Below are 21758 nucleotides of genomic sequence, written 5' to 3' on the forward strand. Positions count from 1 at the left end.
CATGTAAAACAGACGCTGGCGATGGTTGCTGGAACCGATCATACCTTGGGGCTGCGGACCAAAAAATTGTCTGAACGCATCGGTCAGACGGCCACCTTCTCCACCGCTCCTTCTTTGACTGACCGAAGCCTCAGCAACACGTTGTCCAGAAACAGGAGTTTGTAACCTCCCAGTCTCTGGGAACGCGTTGCACAGACCTTTCTGCAAGGCCTCCCGAAGATGTTTCATCCTCTGCTCCCTCTGCGATGGCAAGATAAGGTCCGCAACCTTACCCTTGTAACGTGGATCAAGGAGGGTTGCCAGCCAGTATTGGTCCTTCTCCTTGATACCACGAATACGAGGATCCTTACGCAGGCTTTGCAGGATCAGGGAGGCCATGCAGCGTAGGTTTGCTGAGGCATTCGGTCCGGAGTCCTCTGGGTCACTAAGAACGACATGGTCCGCAGCCACCTCCTCCCAGCCACGTACAAGTCCATGTGTTTCTTGGGACTGATCCCTTAAAGACTGCTGCTGATGCTGAGTGCCAGGCTCCACCTCCATACTGACACAATCTTCCTCCTCCTCCTCTTCCTCCTCGTCCTCTTCCTGTGTGATCGGCGGGCACGCAGGAACACTGTCTGGATAAAGGGGGCCTTGAGAGCTAAGGAAGTCCTCCTCTTCCTGCCTCTGTTCTGCCTCAAGTGCCCTGTCCATTATTCCACGCAGCGTGTGCTCCAACAGGTGGACAAGGGGGACAGTGTCACTGATGCATGCACTGTCACTGCTCACCATCCTCGTGGCCTCCTCAAATGGTGACAGGACAGTGCATGCATCCCTGATCATGGCCCACTGGCGTGGGGAAAAAAAACCAAGCTCCCCTGACCCTGTCCTGGTGCCATAGTCGCACAGGTACTCATTGATGGCCCTCTGCTGCGTGTGCAGCCGCTGCAGCATGGCCAACGTTGAGTTCCACCTGGTGGGCATGTCACAGATTAGGCGGTTCTTGGGCAGGTTAAACTCCTTTTGGAGGTCCGTCAGCCGAGCACTGGCATTATATGACCGGCGGAAATGCACACAGACTTTCCTGGCCTGCCTCAGGACATCCTGTAAGCCCGGGTACCTGCCCAAGAACCGCTGCACCACCAAGTTAAGGACGTGAGCCAAACAGGGCACATGGGTCATTTGTCCCTGTCGGAGGGCAGAGAGGAGGTTGGTGCCATTGTCGCAAACCACCATTCCTGCCTTAAGTTGGCGTGGCGTCAACCACCTCTGAACCTGCCCCTGCAGAGCTGACAAAACCTCTGCCCCAGTGTGGCTCCTGTCCCCCAAGCACACCAGCTCAAGCACCGCATGGCATCTTTTGGCCTGCGTACTTGCGTAGCCCCTTGAACGCCTACGGAGCACCGCTGGTTCCGAGGAAGAGGCCATGGAGGAAGAAGAAGAGGAGGGGGTGGAGGAGAGAGGTGTGTCACAATCAGCATTTTGGAGGCGTGGTGGCGGAACAACCTCCAACACTACTGCACCTTGTCCTGCATCCTTCCCAGCTGCCAGCAGAGTCACCCAATGCGCCGTGAAACTTAGGTAACGTCCCTGTCCATGCCTGCTGGACCATGAGTCAGCGGTAATATGCACCTTACCGCTGACCGCCCTGTCCAGCGAGGCATGGACATTGCCTTCCACATGCCGGTAGAGAGCCGGAATCGCCTTCCGTGAGAAAAAGTGGCGTTTGGGTACCTGCCACTGAGGAACCGCACATTCCACAAACTCACGGAAGGGGGCAGAGTCTACCAACTGAAAAGGCAGCAGTTGAAGTGCTAGCAATTTTGCCAAGCTAGCATTCAACCGCTGGGCATGTGGATGGCTGGGAGCAAACTTCTTTCGGCGGTGCAGCAGCTGGGGCAGGGAAATTTGCCTGGTACAATCTGACGTCGGTGTACCAAAAGCAGATTGCCCACAAGTACTTGGCTGTGACACACCTAATTCTACACCTTCATTCCTCTCAGTGCAGGTCTCAGAGAGGACTGAAGGTCTAGTGGGGTTGGAAATCTCAGCTGATGAGGAGCAAGGAGAGATCCTCTTTGTTCTTTGGTGTGGGTCTTTTAGATACGCTTGCCAACGAACTGCATGGTAGGTCAACATATGTCTGGTCAAGCATGTGGTACCCAAGCGGGAGATGTTTTGGCCACGCGAGATACGCTTGAGACATATGTTGCAAATAGCAGCGGTGCGATCTGATGCACTCGTCTCAAAAAAGGCCCACACCAAAGAACTTTTTGAATAACGCGCAGAGACTGCAGCGCCCTGCACATGTGGAGCTTTGGGGTGTGATGCAGTCAATGTGCTGCCCTTAGGCTGGCCCCTGGAGGGCATCCTGCCTCGTTGGTGATGTGCCGCCGCCTCCTCCTCCTCCTCCTCCTCCTCCTCCTCCTCCTCTCTCCTATCAGGCACCCACGTTGAGTCAGTGACCTCATCATCCCCTCCCTCCTCATCACTGGAGCAAACCTGGCAGTATGCTGCAGCAGGGGGAGCATGACTGCCAGATTGCTGTCCTTCTTGGGCACCCCCTCTGTCCGTGCTCATGTTACTGCCTTCATCGAGCTCAGTATCGTCATCAGAGCCTTCCAAACGCTGGGCATCCTCCTGGAGCATGTACCCAACACTGTGGTCAAACAGTTCGAGGGAATCCTCATGAGGACATGGTGGAGCTAGGGAAGGAGTCACTGATGACATTGAGCTGAGGGAAGAGGCCGCTGCTTTGCCAGACAAAGCACCCTGGGCATGGGTGAGAGAGGATGAGGAGGATGAGGACGGCTTGGTCATCCACTCGACCAAGTCTTCCGCATGTTGCGGCTCAACACGGCCAGCTGCCGAAAAAAAGGCCAAGCGTGTCCCATGGCCACGTGCTGATGAGGATGCACCGTCTCCACGACCAGCACTAGACACAGAGCCTGCTTGCCCTCTCTTATTGGCTTGTGACTGTCTGCCTCTCCTTCTTGGCCTTCCAGACATACTAATGGCCTGTAGCTGCACTAAGCTGGGATAGAACACCTGTAATTTTCTTCAAGTAGCTTTATATACTGTAACCAGACAAGCCTGCCTGTCAGTAGGAAGATAACAGGAACGGATCTAGCTGAACACTGTGAGCAGGGCGCACTGTACTAAATGTAAATAGTCTAGCTGCCTGACCGTGGTACTAATAGGATCAAATAGAACACCTGTAATTTTCTTCAGGTAGCTTTATATACTGTAACCAGACAAGCCTGCCTGTCAGTAGGAAGATAACAGGAACGGATCTAGCTGTACACTGTGAGCAGGACGCACTGTACTAAATGTAAATAGTCTAGCTGCCTGACCGTGGTACTAATAGGATCAAATAGAACACCTGTAGTTTTCTTCAGGTAGCTTTATATACTGTAACCAGACAAGCCTGCCTGTCAGTAGGAAGATAACAGGAACGGATCTAGCTGAACACTGTGAGCAGGACGCACTGTACTAAATGTAAATAGTCTAGCTGCCTGACCGTGGTACTAATAGGATCAAATAGAACACCTGTAATTTTCTTCAGGTAGCTTTATATACTGTAACCAGACAAGCCTGCCTGTCAGTAGGAAGATAACAGGAACGGATCTAGCTGAACACTGTGAGCAGGACGCACTGTACTAAATGTAAATAGTCTAGCTGCCTGACCGTGGTACTAATAGGATCAAATAGAACACCTGTAATTTTCTTCAGGTAGCTTTATATACTGTAACCAGACAAGCCTGCCTGTCAGTAGGAAGATAACAGGAACGGATCTAGCTGTACACTGTGAGCAGGACGCACTGTACTAAATGTAAATAGTCTAGCTGCCTGACCGTGGTACTAATAGGATCAAATAGAACACCTGTAATTTTCTTCAGGTAGCTTTATATACTGTAACCAGACAAGCCTGCCTGTCAGTAGGAAGATAACAGGAACGGATCTAGCTGAACACTGTGAGCAGGACGCACTGTACTAAATGTAAATAGTCTAGCTGCCTGACCGTGGTACTAATAGGATCAAATAGAACACCTGTAATTTTCTTCAGGTAGCTTTATATACTGTAACCAGACAAGCCTGCCTGTCAGTAGGAAGATAACAGGAACGGATCTAGCTGAACACTGTGAGCAGGACGCACTGTACTAAATGTAAATAGTCTAGCTGCCTGACCGTGGTACTAATAGGATCAAATAGAACACCTGTAATTTTCTTCAGGTAGCTTTATATACTGTAACCAGACAAGCCTGCCTGTCAGTAGGAATTTAACAGGAACGGATCTAGCTGAACACTGTGAGCAGGACGCACTGCACTAAATGTAAATAGTCTAGAAGATAACAGGAACGGATCTAGCTGAACACTGTGAGCAGGACGCACTGCACTAAATGTAAATAGCAGGAACGGATCTAGCTGAACACTGTGAGCAGGACGCACTGCATTAAATGTAAATAGTCTAGATAGAAGATAACAGGAACGGATCTAGCTAAACTGAATACGGTGTATATATATATATGCAACACCTGGGATGCATATATATACACAATACACTGTAAGTGCAGCTAACTGACTGACTGTTCTGCCTAATCTATCTAACTCAAATCAAATGACACTGTCTCTCTCTCTCTCTATCTCTCAGCACACCGGAACACACACTACACAGGGCCGCCGTGCAGGCGGCCTTATATAGTGTGGGGTGTGTACTAAATCCCCTGAGCCATAATTGGCCAAAACCACCCTGGCTTTGGCCAATTACAGCTCTCTCTACTGACGGCGCTGTGATTGGCCAAGCATGCGGGTCATAGTGCATGCTTGGCCAATCATCAGCCAGCAATGCACTGCGATGCCGCAGTGAATTATGGGCCGTGACGCGCCACACGAATTTAGCGCGAACGGCCCATAACGTTCGCAATTCGGCGAACGATCGAACAGCCGATGTTCGAGTCGAACATGGGTTCGACTCGAACACGAAGCTCATCCCTAGTCAGGATGTGTCAACACAGGAGCAGAAACAAAGGCAGCCTTGAGACTCTCAAAGGCCTTAATGGACTCCGGACACCAACTCTGTGGGTTACCGCCCTTTCTGGTCATATCAGTCAGAGGCTTGACCAGGGACTAGAAGCTATGAATAAACTTCTGATAGTAGTTGGCAAAGCCAAGAAAACGCTGCAGGAGGCATAAACCCATGGGTCGGACTGCTGAAAGTTTCTCTGGGTAGGACTGTAGGACTGCTGAAAGTTTTTCTGGGTCCATCGAAAAACCAGCAGTGGAAATTACATAACCCAGGAATTTAACCTGTTCATGATGGAATTCGTACTTCTCCCATTTACAATAGAGTTTATTCTCTCTTAGTTTCTTAAGCACATGACAGACATCTGTGTGGTGGCTCTCCAGGGACTTGGAAAATATGAGGATATCGTCGCGATAAACCACCACACATAACTGCAACAAATCTCGGAGGACATCGTTAATAAATTCCTGGAAAACTGCCGGGGTGTTGCAAAGGCCAAAAGGCATTACGAGGTACTCATAATGGCCTGTTCTGGTATTAAACGCAGTTTTCCACTCGTCGCCCTCCTTAATCCTCACGAGATTGTATGCCCCTCTCAAATCAAGCTTTGTAAAAACCGTTGCTCCCTTGAGGCGGTCAAATAACTCTGTAATCAACAGAATTGGATAGGCATTCTTAATCGTGAAACGATTGAGACCCCTATTATCGATACAGGGTCTCAGTTCACCACTCTTCTTCACAAAGAAGAAACCAGCACCAGCAGGAGATGAGGATTTGCGGATGAAACCTCGAGAAAGTGTGTCTGCAACATACTCCTCCATGGCCTTATTCTCCAAGACCGACAAAGGGTAAACCCGGCCACGAGGGGGTATTGCACCAGGTTGAAGGTCAATTGTGCAATCATACGACTGGTGTGGAGGCAAACTAGCGGCTTGACCTCTGTCAAAGACATCGCTAAATTCACAGTACTCCTCTGGCAGGGAGAAGAGAGAAGTGCACAGGACCTTGGCTACCTTCTGGAAGCATGTCTTACTGCATTGTGGCAACCAGGAGAGAACCTCAGCATGAAGCTAATCAAAAGAGGGGTTGTGCCTCTGTAACCAAGGATAACCAATAACCAGGGGAAACTTAGGTGAGGAAATAACTTGGAATTGGATTATCTCATGGTGAAGAGCCCCTACAGCCATGGACAACGGAAACGTCTCATGAGTCACACGGGCAGGCTGTAGAGGTCTCCCATCAAGAGCCTCAATGGCAAGTGGAGTGTCACGCAGCTGCAGCGGAATCGAGTGCTTCCATACAAAGGTAGCATCAATGGACAGGCCTGCAGCCCCAGAGTCGATTAGAGCCTGTATCTAGATGGACGACTCACCCCAAGAAAGGGTAAACAAAACCAGGGGCTTATCCTTCTGGATAACTAGGGATGAAACAACGCCACTTAAGGTCTTTCCATGACAGGACCTCAAGGTTCGGGCGTTCCCTGGACGGGTAGGACAAGACTTCAAAAAGTGACCTGCCTGGCCACAATAAAGGCACAATCTCTCCCTCCTCCTAAGGGTTCTCTCATCCGCAGAGAGACACGTGAAGCCCGAGTGCATTGGTTTATCTTCACAGACTGACTGACTACAAGGAGGCATGGAAGGTGAGGGAGGCAAAGCTTGGAGACAAATATACAGGAGGCTTCCACAAGCGCTCCTTAAAAGAGAGTCTTTCTTTGAGTCTGGAGTCAATGAGGATGGCAAATGTGATCAACTTCTCCAGCTCACTGGGTATATCTTGCGCTGCTATCTCATCCTTGATGGTATCTGAGAGACCATGAGAAAAAGCAGCCACAAGGACCTCGTTGTTCTAAGCAACCTCTGCTACCAGAGTACGGAATTCAGTGGCGTAATCGGCAACAGTTCTCATACTGGCAGCAGAAGCAGAGCGTACAGGAACATCAAATACCCTTTTAAAGGAAGCCACAAACTCAGTGTAACTCAAGATAACAGGTTTTTGAGTCCCCCATAGAGGGTTTGCCCAGGCCAAGGCTCTCTCAGAAAGCAAAGATATCACAAAACCTACTTTGCTTCTGTCTGTGGGAAACGCCTGGGGCAGCATCTCAAAATAAATCTCAACCTGGTGGAAAAACCCTCTGCATTGGACTGGATTGCCCCCAAATTGCTGGGGAAGCAGAGCAGAACCAGACATACCTCTTATAGAGGTAATACTCGAGGTGGGTGCCTGCATAGAGACTGGAGCAGCAGCAGGGACAGCCTGCAACACATGTTGTACCGGAGCAGCCACAGTGGGAGATTCCAGGTGAGCCGTGCAACTCAGGAGCATTTGTAACAACATGGCAAACTGATCCATGCGGTGATCCTGCTCATCCAATCTGGAAAAGATATTACCAACAAGTGGATTGACTGCATATTCTGAATTCATGGCCTACATCTACTATCAGAAACCTTGAATCAGAGAGAGAAGTACAGTTAAATCTCACTTGTTTAATAATAATAAAAAAAGGTAAACAGAGTAAACGTAGTCAAAACATAGCCAGAGTTCAGGAACCGCAACAGATAGTCAGACCAGCCAAAGCGTCAGGGTGCCAGAGATGAGCATAGTAGAACAGCAAGCAGGATCTGGAGCCAGAAGGAATGTCAGCCAAGCAAGTCTTTAACAGGAACGCAGGAGAGCGTCTCTAGAGATGTGACCAAGGCGAAGGCAGAGATCATCTGAGCTGGACAGTAGTAGTAGTTTAAGTAGGCAGGACTGACAAGCAGGATATCATCAACAGGTGAGTCACTGTGAAGAGATAGGAGCTGGAAATTAGCTGACAGCTGAGCGGCCACCTCAGAGAAGGAAGGGCTGAGCCCAGCCCTGAGAACATCTCTGTGCATTACTGCGCGTTTAACACAGTATATTTCTGTGTGTTACGTGCCGTTTAACGCAGCATATTTCAGTGCATTACTGCACGTTTAACACAGTATATTGCAGTGCGTCAGTGCAGTTTTACTGCAGTATATTATAGTGTGTCAGTGGAGTGTGTCTGTGTAGTGAGTATGCCACCAAATGCCACCAAACGCCACTTTCTATTGGTTAAAGTGCATCCAAATACATATTTCCACATCTTTATTATATTTTGTTAATAAGTAACCCCCATCATGTCTGGGAGGCCAACAAGGAGAGGCAGACGTTCCCATAGCACTGAGGGGGCCAGCAGCATATGTGTCCACAGGCAAAGGTGGACGTGGTCAGTCCTCAGGCAGGGCATCATTTCCTCTGTTTATTGATGTTGCCCATGCTATTCAGTCAGAGCATGCAGAGAAGGTGGTGGACTGGCTTACTAAACCATCCTCATACTCCTCATCCTCCATCACCCAAGCAGAGACTAGTGCACAGTCCACTGCAGCTGCCAGAGCAGCTTAATCTGCCTCCTTGTCCACAGCTATTCCAGCCATAGCCCCAGCATCAGGCATGGAGGAGTCAGCTGAGTTATTTGAACACAGCATCAGCCACTTGCTCCTTGATGATGCACAGCCATTACTCAATTCAGATGTTGGTTCTGAGGTTGAGGAAGGCAGGAACATGAGCCTACAGAGAGGGGAGAACACTGGTACACAAATTGGCAGTCATGTTCACCCTGCCACAGTGTATTGCTATGTTGCCTCCAGTGGTAATGAGGATGGAGGAAATGACGATGATGATGATGTTGATGATGATGAGGTCACTGACACAACTTGGGTATCAGATAGAGCAGAGGGTGAAAGTGAGGTTGAGACCCAACTCCAGCGATGCAGCCATCATGGAAGAGTAGAGAGCAGCCACCCTATTCCATCACATTGTGGAACTGTTATCTTCCAGCCCATTTCCCACAGCTCAGCTGTCTGGGCCTTTTTTAATACATGTACAGCCGATCGCACTGTTGCAATTTTCAAACTTAGACTCAAACACATCAAGCGTGGCAAAAACACCAACCATTTGGGTACCACATGCTTGACAAGGCATTTAATCTTCCACCACTCAGCCTGTTGGCAAGAGCACCTGAAAGCCACACTAAAAGGGTGCAAACTTGTTCCTCCTTCTTACTCACCTCAGTCTGTCCGTGCTATACCTCATGACCTCTCAGCAGCCTCCACTAACAGGGATGATGGTATAGCGCAGGGTGTCCCAGGTCCTTGCAGCACATCTGCCAGTAGCACACCACCATCTGTAGACTATAGCCAGCAAATTTCTGTGCCGCATCTACTGCAGCGAAAAACAAATACAGTCACTGCCACCCACACGCCCAGCATCTAAATGAAAGCTTGTCATAGCTGCTGCCTTTACAACTTCTTCCTTTCCATCCGGTGGATTCTATCCCCTTCTGTGAATTTGCAGAATGTGCTGTACCACAATGGCAGGTTCCCAGTCCCTATTTCTTTTCATGTAAGGCCATTCCAGCTCTGTACCATCACGTGCAAGGCAATGTTGTGGCATCATTGGGCAAGGCAGTCAGCCGCAAAGTCCACATTACTGCTGACACATGGTAAAGCAAGTATGGTCAGGGACAATATAGTTCATTCACAGCACACTGGATAACTCTGCTTGCAACTCAGAAGGATGCAGGACAGGGCTCAGTGCTGTAGCTTATTGTGCCCCCACGCTTCCATGCAACTAGTGGTGATGATGCGAGATTTGTCAGCTCTACCCCCTCCTCCTGCTCCTCCTCCTCCTCCATGGCCTCCTCTGCTGAATTGTCCTATGAACCATAAGTACCCCCTAAAAGTTCAAGGGGCTATTCAATGAGTCAGGCTAAAAGGTGCCATGCAGTGCTTCAGCTTGTGTGTCTAGGGGTCAGGAACCACACTGGAGCAGAGATTATTGCAGCTCTGCAGGGGCAGGCCCAAAGGTGGCTCACGCCATGCCAGCTGGAGCCAGGAATGGTGGTGTGCAATAATGGCACAAACCTCCTGTCTGCCCTTAGACAAGGAAAATTTACACATGTACTATGCCTGGCACATGTCCTCAATTTGGTGGTGCAGCATTTCTTAAATAGGTACCCAGGGTTGGAAGATTTGCTAAAGCAGGCCAGAAGAGTCTGTAGCCATTTCAGGCAGTCATATAGTGCCAGTTCTCGGTTGGCTGAAATTCAGTGGGAATTCCATCTGCCCATAAACAGCCTGATTTCTGACATGCCCACCAGGTGGAACTCTACTTTGGCAATGCTACAGTGGCTGCCCATGCAGCAGAGGGCCGTCACTGAGTACCTATGTGAGTATGGCACGACAGGCTCAGGCCGGCTCAACTTTTTTTACCCACGCCAATGGCTGCTGATAAAGGATGCATGCACTGTACTGTCACCATTTGAGGAGGCCACAAATATGGTAAGTCATGACAATGCATGCATCAGTGACACAATTCCTGGTGTGTTCCAGCTGGAGCAAACTCTGCGTGGCATTATGGATAGGTCACTCGAGGCAGAGGAGTGGGAGGAAGAGGAGGACTTCCTTTCCTCTCAAGACCCACTTTACTTTGTTCCTATGCCACAGAACACACAGGAGGAGAGGGAGGAGGATTCTGGCAGTTTTGGATGCACTGAAGCAGAGGAAGACATACGTCAAACCTTAAGAGATGGTTTTCCATCCCCTTGAAAGTTGCACGTGGCTGGGATAAGGTAGTTCCAGATACCATAATCCTTAGTGACCCCGAGGAGTCTGCTTCTCAAGCCTCCGCAAACTTGCTGTGCATGGGCTCCCTCATGTTTAAAAGCCTGCGAAAGGACCCAAAAATATGTGGTATCAAGAAGGATCACTATTGGTTGGCAACCCTCCTTGACCACCATTACAAGGGGAAACTCTCAGAACTCATCCCCACAGAGGCTGCAGAAGATGAAATCTCTTGATACATGTCCCCCAGGGAAGTGCCCGGACCCCCATAACCATTGTATGTCCAATTACTTGCATATAAGTTTTTAAAATGGGCACTTTTGATTTTTACAGTTCGGGTCCCATAAGCTTCAATGGGGATCATTATTCGGTTCCGAACTTTTGTGATATTCTGTTGCAAACCGAACAGGGGGTTGTTCGGCCCTAAGCAAAAATTTACAGGGGAAGAAAAATTACACAGTTAAAATTGTAAGCAAATGACATTCATTGTCAGCTTCTAAAAAAGTACACAGATCCCTCCAGAGGTCCCCCATAATACATAGCAGATCCTTGGAGAGGTCTGTGTGTTTTTTTTTTTTTTTAAAACAAACAAAGCTGTCAATGACAGCTGTCAAAGTAATTTGCAGACAAATTTAAAACATTTTTCCCTTGTGAATGTCAGCACTGCTGCAGCACTTTCTGTACAACACAGAGATGCCCCTTCACAGGCAGGATTAGAACACCCACCAGGCATGTCATTTAAAGGAATTGGACATTTTTTATGTTTCTCTTTAAGCATTTAAAAATCATTACTCCTGTTCAAATGGAATTTAAAAAAAAAAATTTTGCATTGTACATGTTCCCCAGGCAGGGGCACATCTGCCACAAGGCAAACAAGGCGTTTGCTTTGTGGTGCATCCTCAGGGGGAAGCCCCCCCCAGCGGCTCTACTATAGCCGAAAGACAGCAATAGCTCAGTCGTCCAGTTCGGGGTGGTCGTCTATTGACACCCTTCCAGAACCGAGCGTCTGCTGAGGCTCACACCTGGCGCGATCTGTGATCAGTTCTGTTCTACGGACAGAGCTGATCACAGATTGGGGTAAAGAGCTAATCACAGAGGCTCTTTACTACGTAATCAGCTGTGTTCAACCACAGCTGATCACGATCTAAAAAAAACCCTGCCAGTTATCAGCATTCCTTTCCTCGTGCTGTCACAGTGCAAGGAGAGGAGAGCCGGGAACTGGCAAGTATAAAAGGGGACATCTGCACTGATAAATAGGGCACTGTGTGTATAATCAGTGTGCTAATTATCAGTGCAGCCCCAACATCACCCATCAGTGCTGCCAATTTGTGCTGCCCATCAGTGATGCCAATCAGTTCATATCAGTGCTAGCCATCAGAGCTGCCAATCAGTGCTGCCAATTGGTGCCTCCTCATCAGTGCGACCTATAAGTGCCCATCAGTGCCTCCAATTGGTGCTCATCAGTGCCACCAGTGCCTCCAATTAGAGCCCATGAGTGCCACCTATCAGTGCCCTTCAGTGCCGCCTATCAGTGTCATTTACTGCCACATATTATTGCCCATCAGTGCCTCCTATTATTGCCCATCAGTGCTGCCTACCAGTGCCCATCAGTGCCACCTATCAGTACCCTTCAGTGCTGCCTATCAGTGCCCATAAGTGATGCCTTTCAGTGCCCATCAGTGTCGCCTATCAGTGTCTATCGGTGCTGCATATTAGTACAGCTTCATCAGTGTATCCTCATCAGTACCCACCAGTGCAGTACCTCCTATGTCCCACTGACCCCATCCTCTGCTCCATTGACCACATATGTGGCACTAGGAGGAATCATGTCTCAGGGTCTGATGAGGAAGCCACAGCTGTTCACTGTGAATGGCTGCAGCTTCCTCATCAGACCCTGAGACAAGAATGATATAACGTGGCTGGGGTGGAACAAATTTAGATGGAGGAATGCCCATTTTTAGTCTTGCCTAGGGCAGCACAAAACCGAAATACACCACTGTTCACAGGGCAGTGCCCACATCCTTGAAATTTTTCAACATGCCCCTTGCATGTTAGCCCAGAAAACGGGCATTTTTAAAATGACAGATTTGTCTCCCACTGATTTTAATGGAGTTTGGGTTTGGCATACAAACTAAATGCTTTCCTGAGTGCACAGGGTGAGGTTTTGTTTTGCTTTTCTTTGGTGCATACAGCACCCCCAATGGCAGTGTCTGGCTTCCTATGCATCTTTTTTGACAATAGTTTGTATATTTGCCCCTCAAAAATAATGCATTGAATACCAAGATACACCACAATACACTTTTGGAGAAAAGTTTGTATTTTCTGAATTTTGAGGACATTTCAACATACTGGGCATAAATCTTATCCAGGTATATTCTTGTCCCTGACAATTACATAATCTTACAAACTTTGAGTGAAAAATGCAATATACTAAAATGTAAATTGAATTGTATGATGAGCTACTTACCAGTGAAGTCTGAGTTCCATCTGCACCCTGCAAAATGTGTTGGATAATACAAAAGAAAATACAATTTAGTTAAAGACAAACTTTTTTTTTGTTAATTTTGTTTACAGTTTGTACTCCACCCCCTCTGACGCACGGGGACTTGACGGGGACTTCCCTGTGGCATTCCCCGTGACGTCTATCTATCTATCTATCTATCTATCTATCTATCTATCTATCTATCTATCTATCTATCTATCTATCTATCTATCTATCTATCTATCTATCCTGACTCTTTAGCCAATTGCACTCTTCCAAACCTATGACAACAATTTGAGGATAGCTCTTTTCTCTTCCAGCATGACTGCACTAAGCCAGATCCATAGAGTGTCCTGTACAGAGCCCTGACCTCAACCCTACTGAATGCCTTTGGGATGGGTTGGAACCCTGATAATGAACCAGCTCTTTTCATCCAACATCAATACCTGACCTCACAAATGCTCCAAACCACACCACTGCTAAGAGGTCCAGATACAACTTTATTGCAATAAAAGCCAGGGGACAATCCAAAAAGTAGCCAACCTGTTTTGGGGGCCCAAAAACATCCCTTTTATCATGGCTTGATTGACAACAATGTGAAAGACAAGAAGATGTTATTTTTTCCAATGTGATTACAAGCACAGAGCTTGTCAGTAGCTGGCTTGGCATCCACCACCTAGCAGTGGAGTGGTGTTTCAATTTGAATTTTTGCCACATTACACTACAAGCCAAGGAGACTGTGGAGATCCTCTAGTCTGCTGATCTGCCCTGATACCAGATTCGATTCGTTAGCTCAACATGAATGCTTTAAGACAGCAATACCAATCAGATAAAACTATTTTTCCATTTTTCATTGCCCTTTAAGGGGGTTCTGATGCCAGGAGGTAGGGCAGGCTTTATGATCATGTTACCCCCGTGATTCACTATTGCAGTGGTTACATGATTGGAAAGCTCTAAATCACAAGTAGCGATCTGGAGCTTTCCATTAGGCACCTGGGAACTGTGCTGTCCACTGATTAGCTATCCCAGCAACCTCTATGCTTTTTCTTACAAGAAGGGTTTATATGTCAGAGAATTCCCTGGAGGAGAGTGCAGCTCTCCTAAAAATGGAAATACTTTAAATGCTGCAGCTGAGTTATGAAAATGTTAGTTATTTCTGGGTTTTGGTCTTCCTTGGTGACTGACTTAGCACTAGCATGCAGCAAGGAAAGATAGATCAAAGATAAAACTACTGATCTGTAAACTGTTCAGGGTCTGTGTACTTGAAATACTGAAGTTAGCTGGTCAGCCAGGCAAACAGTATATTCAAAAGAAAGGTCATTAATGACTCTTGCTCCAGGTTTCCTCTGGGTGGTGTAGACAGTGTGTGGGAGAAGGTTATGTTAAGGTGAGAGAGTCGGGACACAAGCCCTACATCAGAAAATGCTGTGCCCCTGACATTGAAATATTAATGAAAAGTAGCACATTTGTTATGAATAAAAAGAAAATGTAACAAACAACTTAATGAGAGGATTCTGCAGTTTGATAATCCCTTCTACAACAGTGAGATCAGATCACCATGAGCTAAAGGTGTAGATAAAATACTACATAACGAATGTCAATATGGTCACCCTAATGTGGCTTACCTCTTCCAAACTCCAGTGTAAAGGCCTGAATACTGACATTCATAAGCACAAGACTCACATTGGGAGTAATCCTCAATATCACTTCTTCAGAGGTAAATGAATGTCCAACTAAAGTAACCAAAGCTTCTAGAGACATACGTTCGCCTATGAGGGAATCCTCTGTAAAGCAAAAAGAGATATAGATAGCTTATATCTGAGCATGACTGCCAAGTGTAAAAAGACAAAGTGTTGTTAGAGGTTGTATACAAAAAAAACAAGGTTGGGCATGGCTAGTATACAGGTAGAGGAGTGCTATACCTGCCTAGACTAATATACCAGGAAACCCAGCTGAGCATCACGAGGGCCATTACCCAAACCAACAATGAAAAATGACAAGAAAGATGAAGAAGGAAAACAGGTGAAATCCTGCCTAGATGATTATATGGACACAAGACTGAGCTCAGCTAGGACCATTATACCAGGAACCAAAACTATTTATAGTAGGGGCTATTAAAAGTAAAAACAAGTTAAAAGACTAGGACTAGTATTGAAGAAAAAAATGTTAGGCAAAATAAAATCTTTATAGGGTTACTGTGTCCAGAGTGAGTACTGGGTGAAGCCAACTTTAGCATACAAAGATGGTTTTAGGTAAGAACCGGGATGCTAGTATACAATGCTGAGCAGGAGATGGACTAGGGCACAAGGACACAATGGTGAGTTGGGGATGAAGTCGGCACACAAGGATACAATGGTGAGTTGGAGGATGGGGTCAGCACACAAGGACACAATGGTGAGTTGGAGAATGGGGTCAGCACACAAAGACTAATGCTGCACAAGGGTAAAAATGATACTTGTAGAGAAATTATTAGCATTAGCTAAGGTGAGTACAGGAGTCAACAGCGATGAATATGACCATGGGGGTTAGAAGAATATTCTACAATGGGCATGACTAAAACAAATACAAATAAAGGAATAGGGACTACAGGTATTTGTTTGTGGAATGGGGTGTATCTCTTATAATAATAGTGATATAGAGGCATCACCCCGATGCGTTTAAGAAGGGCAAATGTAAATTGATATTGGGACTTTAAACATACCTCTATAATAACAAACAGGAATAGAAAAAATGATCTAAAAGCTTTGTCTTTTATTTCACTGTTGGAATTTAACATGAATATCATATTTCTGGATGTTGTACACATATTTCTTTACTTCCAAGAGAAGCTAGACTTTGAAAGAATGAAGGTTTCACACCCCCGGGAGGACAGGATGCTGCCACCCAGGTTGGAATGTAACCTGTTAAGCTTCCATTGCACATGACAATGCTGGCTCCGATCTGTCTATGGGAATTTCCTGATTAGCTACTAGGCACGCAGGCTTCAAAGACAGCTAAACTGACAGGGATGATGGATGAGGTGAGATACAGGAAATCAAAGGCCCAGGTATTTGTGGAATTTGACATCGGTCGGATGATGGCAATTCATGGACAAACACTGCCCCCCAGAGGCCAGTTATGGCAAGATGGTCCATATGATAGCCTGTTGAGGGAACACCCCAGAGACACTGTGATTCGTCCAAAGGCAAATTTGGGCAGGCAAAAGGGGGGGGGGGGGGTCTGGATGAGGTATGTTTGTGAAGAAGAAATGTTTGCCAGAAAAAACAGTCTCCTAAACACCTGAGGACCAGCCAAGAGGATGTGCTAAGTATCAGTCTTGTATTGTGTTCTGATTGTAAGCCTTGTAATATTGCAATTTCTTGTAGTACCTTTATGTTAGTTTCATTCCTAATTCTGCTGTTTTAGTACATTCCTATTTTATTGGGAAATAAATGTAACTTGTTTACTAAGCAGAGGTGTTTGTTATATCATTGTGCTTATCAGACTCATACAGAATATCAACTATAGGGATTAGACAAATTAATACATGTGTGCAATAGTTATATAGGATATATTAGATTGTATAACATTGCACCAATTACTTCATTTGGCACCCAGAGAGCGTGTGAATTTTATTTTTTACACAGAATCCACAAAAACCTAATGTATTTTTTTGTCTTGAGTCCCTGGAAGCATAAATCCTCAAGTACACCCAAAACTGAAAATCATCTCTAGTGTGGACAAGATTGGCGCTGGCTCGTGAATTGTGAAACCACACTTGGATGGTCATGAAGATTATGTGAAATATTTCATCAGGGAGACGGACACGTAGAACCTGGTGAGATCTTCGGCTGATATATGTATATATGTTAAACGTTTGTATCGTTAATTTGTTTTAGGTCTGTAACCAGTAAATGGTACTGGTGAGTAAAGGGGTTGATCATTCCTAGTACTGATATAGCCGACTGCAGATTGACAGGATATACCATACATTTTTGAGGAAAAAGTGGGAGAAATATAGATTTTTATTTATTTTTTTTTGTTTTAATTTTTTTTATTATTAATTTTCATTTTTTTTTCTCATTTTTATTTTTTTTATTTATTATTTTATTACTAGTGTATTTTTCATTTGGTCCCCACGTGAGTGTGTAATAGCGCTCTGTTCCAACAGAAGTTCAATGTGGCCTGCGATCTAAGGGGTTTAGAAATCAGTGGTAATATAGTAAGGCATTGACTAAGAGTGTGCCTTGTGTCTTGTAGGCTGTAGAGCTGCAAGGGAAAAATTCCTTGTTAGACGGCTTTGTATTTGTTATTTTTTTTTTTTTGCTCTTGGTTGTGGAACTACAAGTGAGAGTTTGCTTTCAAACAGCTGTTATCTGTGGGTGTTTTGTTGTCTAGCTGTGCGCATTGTGTAAGCAACTTCAGTGTAGTTGGTGCAAATTAGCATAGCAATGGAAGCCATTGAAGGTTTTGTTAACAAGTATGGTTGTGTTAGATTTGAGTCTATACAAGAGAATGCATTAACACACCAATACAATGATCTATTAAAACAATGCAGTACTTATAATGATGCCATAGAGTATAAAAAGTCTTCCAAAAAAGGCAAGAAACAGAGAATTGCCAATGCCATATGCATGTTGGTGAAGATGAAAGACATTGCGGAACAAAAAGAATTAGAATGGTATAGTGAGAGGAAACAATTATTTGAACAGGTACAAAGTATAACAGAGAATATATTGGCAATGGTTGCAAAAGCAGATGCAAATGTTGCTGATCACATTCAACAATTAGTAACTGAGAAGTGTGTATTAGAACAGAGATTAGATGAATTAGAACAAACGCAAAAAGTAAGAGAAAGTTGCATTACCTCTTTGAATCAAAAAGAAGCTGAAAATTGGCGTGTTATTACACTGCTTAGGGAGGAATTACAGGGTGCACAGGCAGCCATAATGGAGTTATCCTCCAAACATGCAAAAGCTGAATGTGCAATGGTGGAGGTACCCTCTGCACATGTGCAGTGCTCAGCAAAGATAAAAGTGAAACATGCAGAAAAAACAGACGCTCTTATTGCTGCAAGTGATGTTGCTATGACAGAAATCAATGGTGGAGATGTAAATAAAAGTGCGATAACTGTGCTTGAAAGTGATTCAGGAGTTGAAATTTCTGATGACTCCTCAGACAATGAAAGTGTAAAGTCTGGTTATTCCAAGCATAGTAATCGTAGTAATAATGTCCAGCAATGTGAGTTTCCAATGCCATATGCTCAAAGAAGGGCCTATACAGTGAGACCAGCCCTCAAATGTTTTTTGTGTAAAGGGGGGGTCACATCGCTAAGTATTGTTGGGCGGCGAATAATGATATCAAAAGAAGATCGCAGTACCCCAAAACGACCCCAAGGCATTATGAAGTGTATTCTGCCCGATAGGGTAGCAACCCAAAGCATGGAGGCCATAGTAGTCAAATCCATTTCCCTTTAAAGACCCAAATGCGGAGACTACAAACTGAAAATCATCAGTATGTAGAACAGTTATGTACAGTCAAAATGGAGGTAGCCGCATGGTTATTCAACTGTAGCACTGGGGGAAGCAATGTTAGCAGCACTTAGTGAGCTGCATGGATGCTAAGAATTTTATTGTCAGTGTTTCCTTGTCATTTTTTATTTAAATATGACGCTCACATCTAAACCTTATTCATAGCAATTGTTCCCCTGGCATTGCAATTAATGGGAAAAGGCTTGGGGGACTCAAAAAGTCAATTGTCATGATAATTGTGTGTAATCTTTGTCTTTGTGTTCCTTTTTCCAGAGACCTTCGAAGAATGTCTGTGTTTGTTTGCAGGTCCTTAAAAGTGAGAACAGTGCGCACATTTAGCAGAACAAGGGGTTAGGTTATTGTAAAGGCATAATCGATTATCAAATGGTACCATGAGCTCATTAACTAGTAATTGTTTGCAAACAATGAAAAAATAAGATAAACAATAGCCAGGCATTAATGAATTCAAGAGTTACAAGTGAAGTTACAAATGTTGTGATGAGGTACAGATGTTTTGTTGTTTGTTTATCCCATTAACTAATTGTCTTTCAGATGGAAATGAGCATTTACTCTTCTCAGGAGGAAAATCCATGGATGTCTTTAGTTAAAAGTTGAGTGTTTGTCATTGTCTTATGGTGGTTGTCTTGTCATGTTGTTTTTATGTGATAATGGCCAGAATTTAAACTTTTTTTTTTTTGTTGTTAATAATTTTTAATTTTTTTTTTTTTTTTAGTATTTGTTTAGTCATCTATTTTATTTTATTTTTTTTGTTCAGGTGGAAAAATTATTGTTTAGTCCACCTGAAAGGGGGGTAATTAGCTATTCCGTCAATTAGCAGCTGAATAGATGGTCATGGGAATATGTCCTCCAGCTGAATACATTTTGTTTATTTAAGACAAGAGTTGTTGGTAGGAAGCCATTCTTGCCTCTGGAGTTCATTTTTTTTCTCTTTGTCTTATGTTCATTCAGGTAGAAAAAGTTCCAAAAGGTTTAGCCTTTGTCCACCTGAAAGGGGGGTTAGTGCATAGGTCTGAAAGTACAGATAATGCATTGTCTTTTTAATGCTTAAAATTTTGAATTTTTGAGACACAACGTTCAAGTTCATGTTTTTAAAAATGTTTATTATACCATGGGGATCCATTTTAGAGTGGGTTCAGCCTAAAGAGGTCATGGTTGTTTTGATAGGTTGGTCAGAGTTGCAGAAACCAGGAATACTAGGTTCCTGGGTTCCAAGGAAGGAACTATAAGTAAACGTAGTAAGCGAGCAGATATTATGGATAAGAATTTGATTCTGCTCTTGTTTTTTTCACTTCCAGAGTTCTGGTGAAGCGTGATTGGAGAGGTCTCTGGAACATGGATGACAGATGTTCATCTGGTTGGCAGTTTGTCTGTGCCATACTACACCGCAAATTTGTTCTGATAAACATCAGGAGAGAAGGGACAAACGAAAACATTCAGTTTAATACTTGTTTTTTTCTTATGGACAATTTAGTGCTAATCCTAAATCTGAAGGACTGTGCCTATCAACAAGACTTGTGAGACATTTTTGCCGGAGTCTCTCCTGATGAATGCAAACGTGCTATTAATACATGTGCGATGAGTTGGAGGTTGGGGAAGGAATATACACATCCAATCTGTCAGAACCTGAAATGTAAAATATGTTTTTTTTTTGTTGAAGGGAGGAATTGAAAAAGGAAAAGGTTTCTAATGTATGACATGTATTGACGTAACAGAAGTAATATGGCGCAGATACCCAGGAGACTGGCATTTATACATAATAAGGTGTCGGTTGGCCAGACTAGAGGTTGGCCAAGTGACACATCAATGGGGTGAAAATTTCCTTGTATGGGGAGATATGCCTGGTTGATGTCTCACCTTAGAGGTTGAAACCTGGCACAGGGAAGGCCAGTGAATACACACAGGAGTATGCTCCATTAGATAAAGGGAACAAACGCTGGCTACCAGGGTACAATATGCCTTCACCACATGGCGCGGCAACATCTCACAGTGGTTGATAAAAACCTATTACCCTATATGTGCTGAATATACACTGAATCATGTGCGATCATTGTACCAGTGACTTACTCCCAGAGATGTGCGGACACAAAATGAGGTTCATGCAGGGCGCGTATGTCTGAGGAGTAACTTGAAGAGGAGGGATGTATTGAGCATTATATTGGGGGAATAGGAGTTGGGATGGGTGTTGTTCATGGAGTGGACATCGGCCTCCTGAGGAACAAACTCGCAGCCATAGCTTCAGAGAATAAGCGGGGCTTTGTTGCTCAGAGAGATTGCTGACATCAATGATAGCATTCAACAAAGTCACATAAATACCCAGGTTAAACTGGCTCAAGATGTTGTCAACCATGTTGAGAGGGTGGTAGAGAATGTGATGGTATAGTACAGAAATCTGTCATTGGCTCTGGCATGCACGCAGTGGCAGGTGGAAGTATCAACCAGCATTGAGCGGATTGTACAGTCTCCATATGAGGGACAGAGGCCTGATGAGTTAGCATCACCGCTCAGTAAGACTTTGCCAAAACACGTCGCTTACATTAATCCAAAGTGGTGGTCGAATGCCTGGATGGGCTATACCAGTTTGGATTGTGAAAGGTGTTATGCTGTACAGAAGTGCAGACTCGGTCGGTATATTTGGTGGCATCAATGGACTTACTGACTGGGGATTCTATCTTGTTGTATTTGAGGCTGTTGCCCACATATGATCAGAGAGGATGGAACCTGGAGGTAGGTTGATACTTCCCGCAGTCAGAAGCATGACCATGATGTCCTTTGTATGCCAGGTCAATACATGGTGGTGAACGAAAATGTTGGTTAGATATTTCATTCTGTTCAGGATGGAGGGATCATTGCTGGGAAGGAAGCCCCTGGGTATTATTTGGGACATAGACAAGTTTGTTTCTTTGTCCTAAAGGATACTAACGTAATGTTAGTCATGGAACTAGGATGTTCTGTGAACCTGACAATAGCTAGAGGAGTATGGTGTACCCTGGGCGGTGTCTCTGAAATTCAGACACAGGAATGGAATTATGTGGTACCGCATATTGCCAATTTGTCTGTGGATGTCAACCAGAACCGCCCTGTTAATCTGAGAGCCCTGAACCTTGGTATGGGAAGGA

General features: G+C 45.1%; 1 protein-coding gene across 1 annotated transcript in view; it reads right to left on the reverse strand.

Annotated features, from left to right (window-relative positions):
- The window catches only part of LOC141134344 (uncharacterized), a 209108-nt gene that overhangs the window by 61527 nt on the left and 125823 nt on the right, over positions 1–21758 (reverse strand). Inside the window, exons 5-6 of the mRNA XM_073623915.1 lie at positions 14737–14895; positions 13097–13123 (exon numbers count right to left, since the gene is read on the reverse strand). Coding sequence (XP_073480016.1) covers positions 13097–13123; positions 14737–14895 — 186 coding nt within the window. The remainder of the gene's footprint in view (positions 1–13096; positions 13124–14736; positions 14896–21758) is intronic.

This window comes from Aquarana catesbeiana, linkage group LG03, assembly GCF_042186555.1.
Source record: "Aquarana catesbeiana isolate 2022-GZ linkage group LG03, ASM4218655v1, whole genome shotgun sequence".
Lineage (NCBI taxonomy): Eukaryota > Metazoa > Chordata > Amphibia > Anura > Ranidae > Aquarana > Aquarana catesbeiana.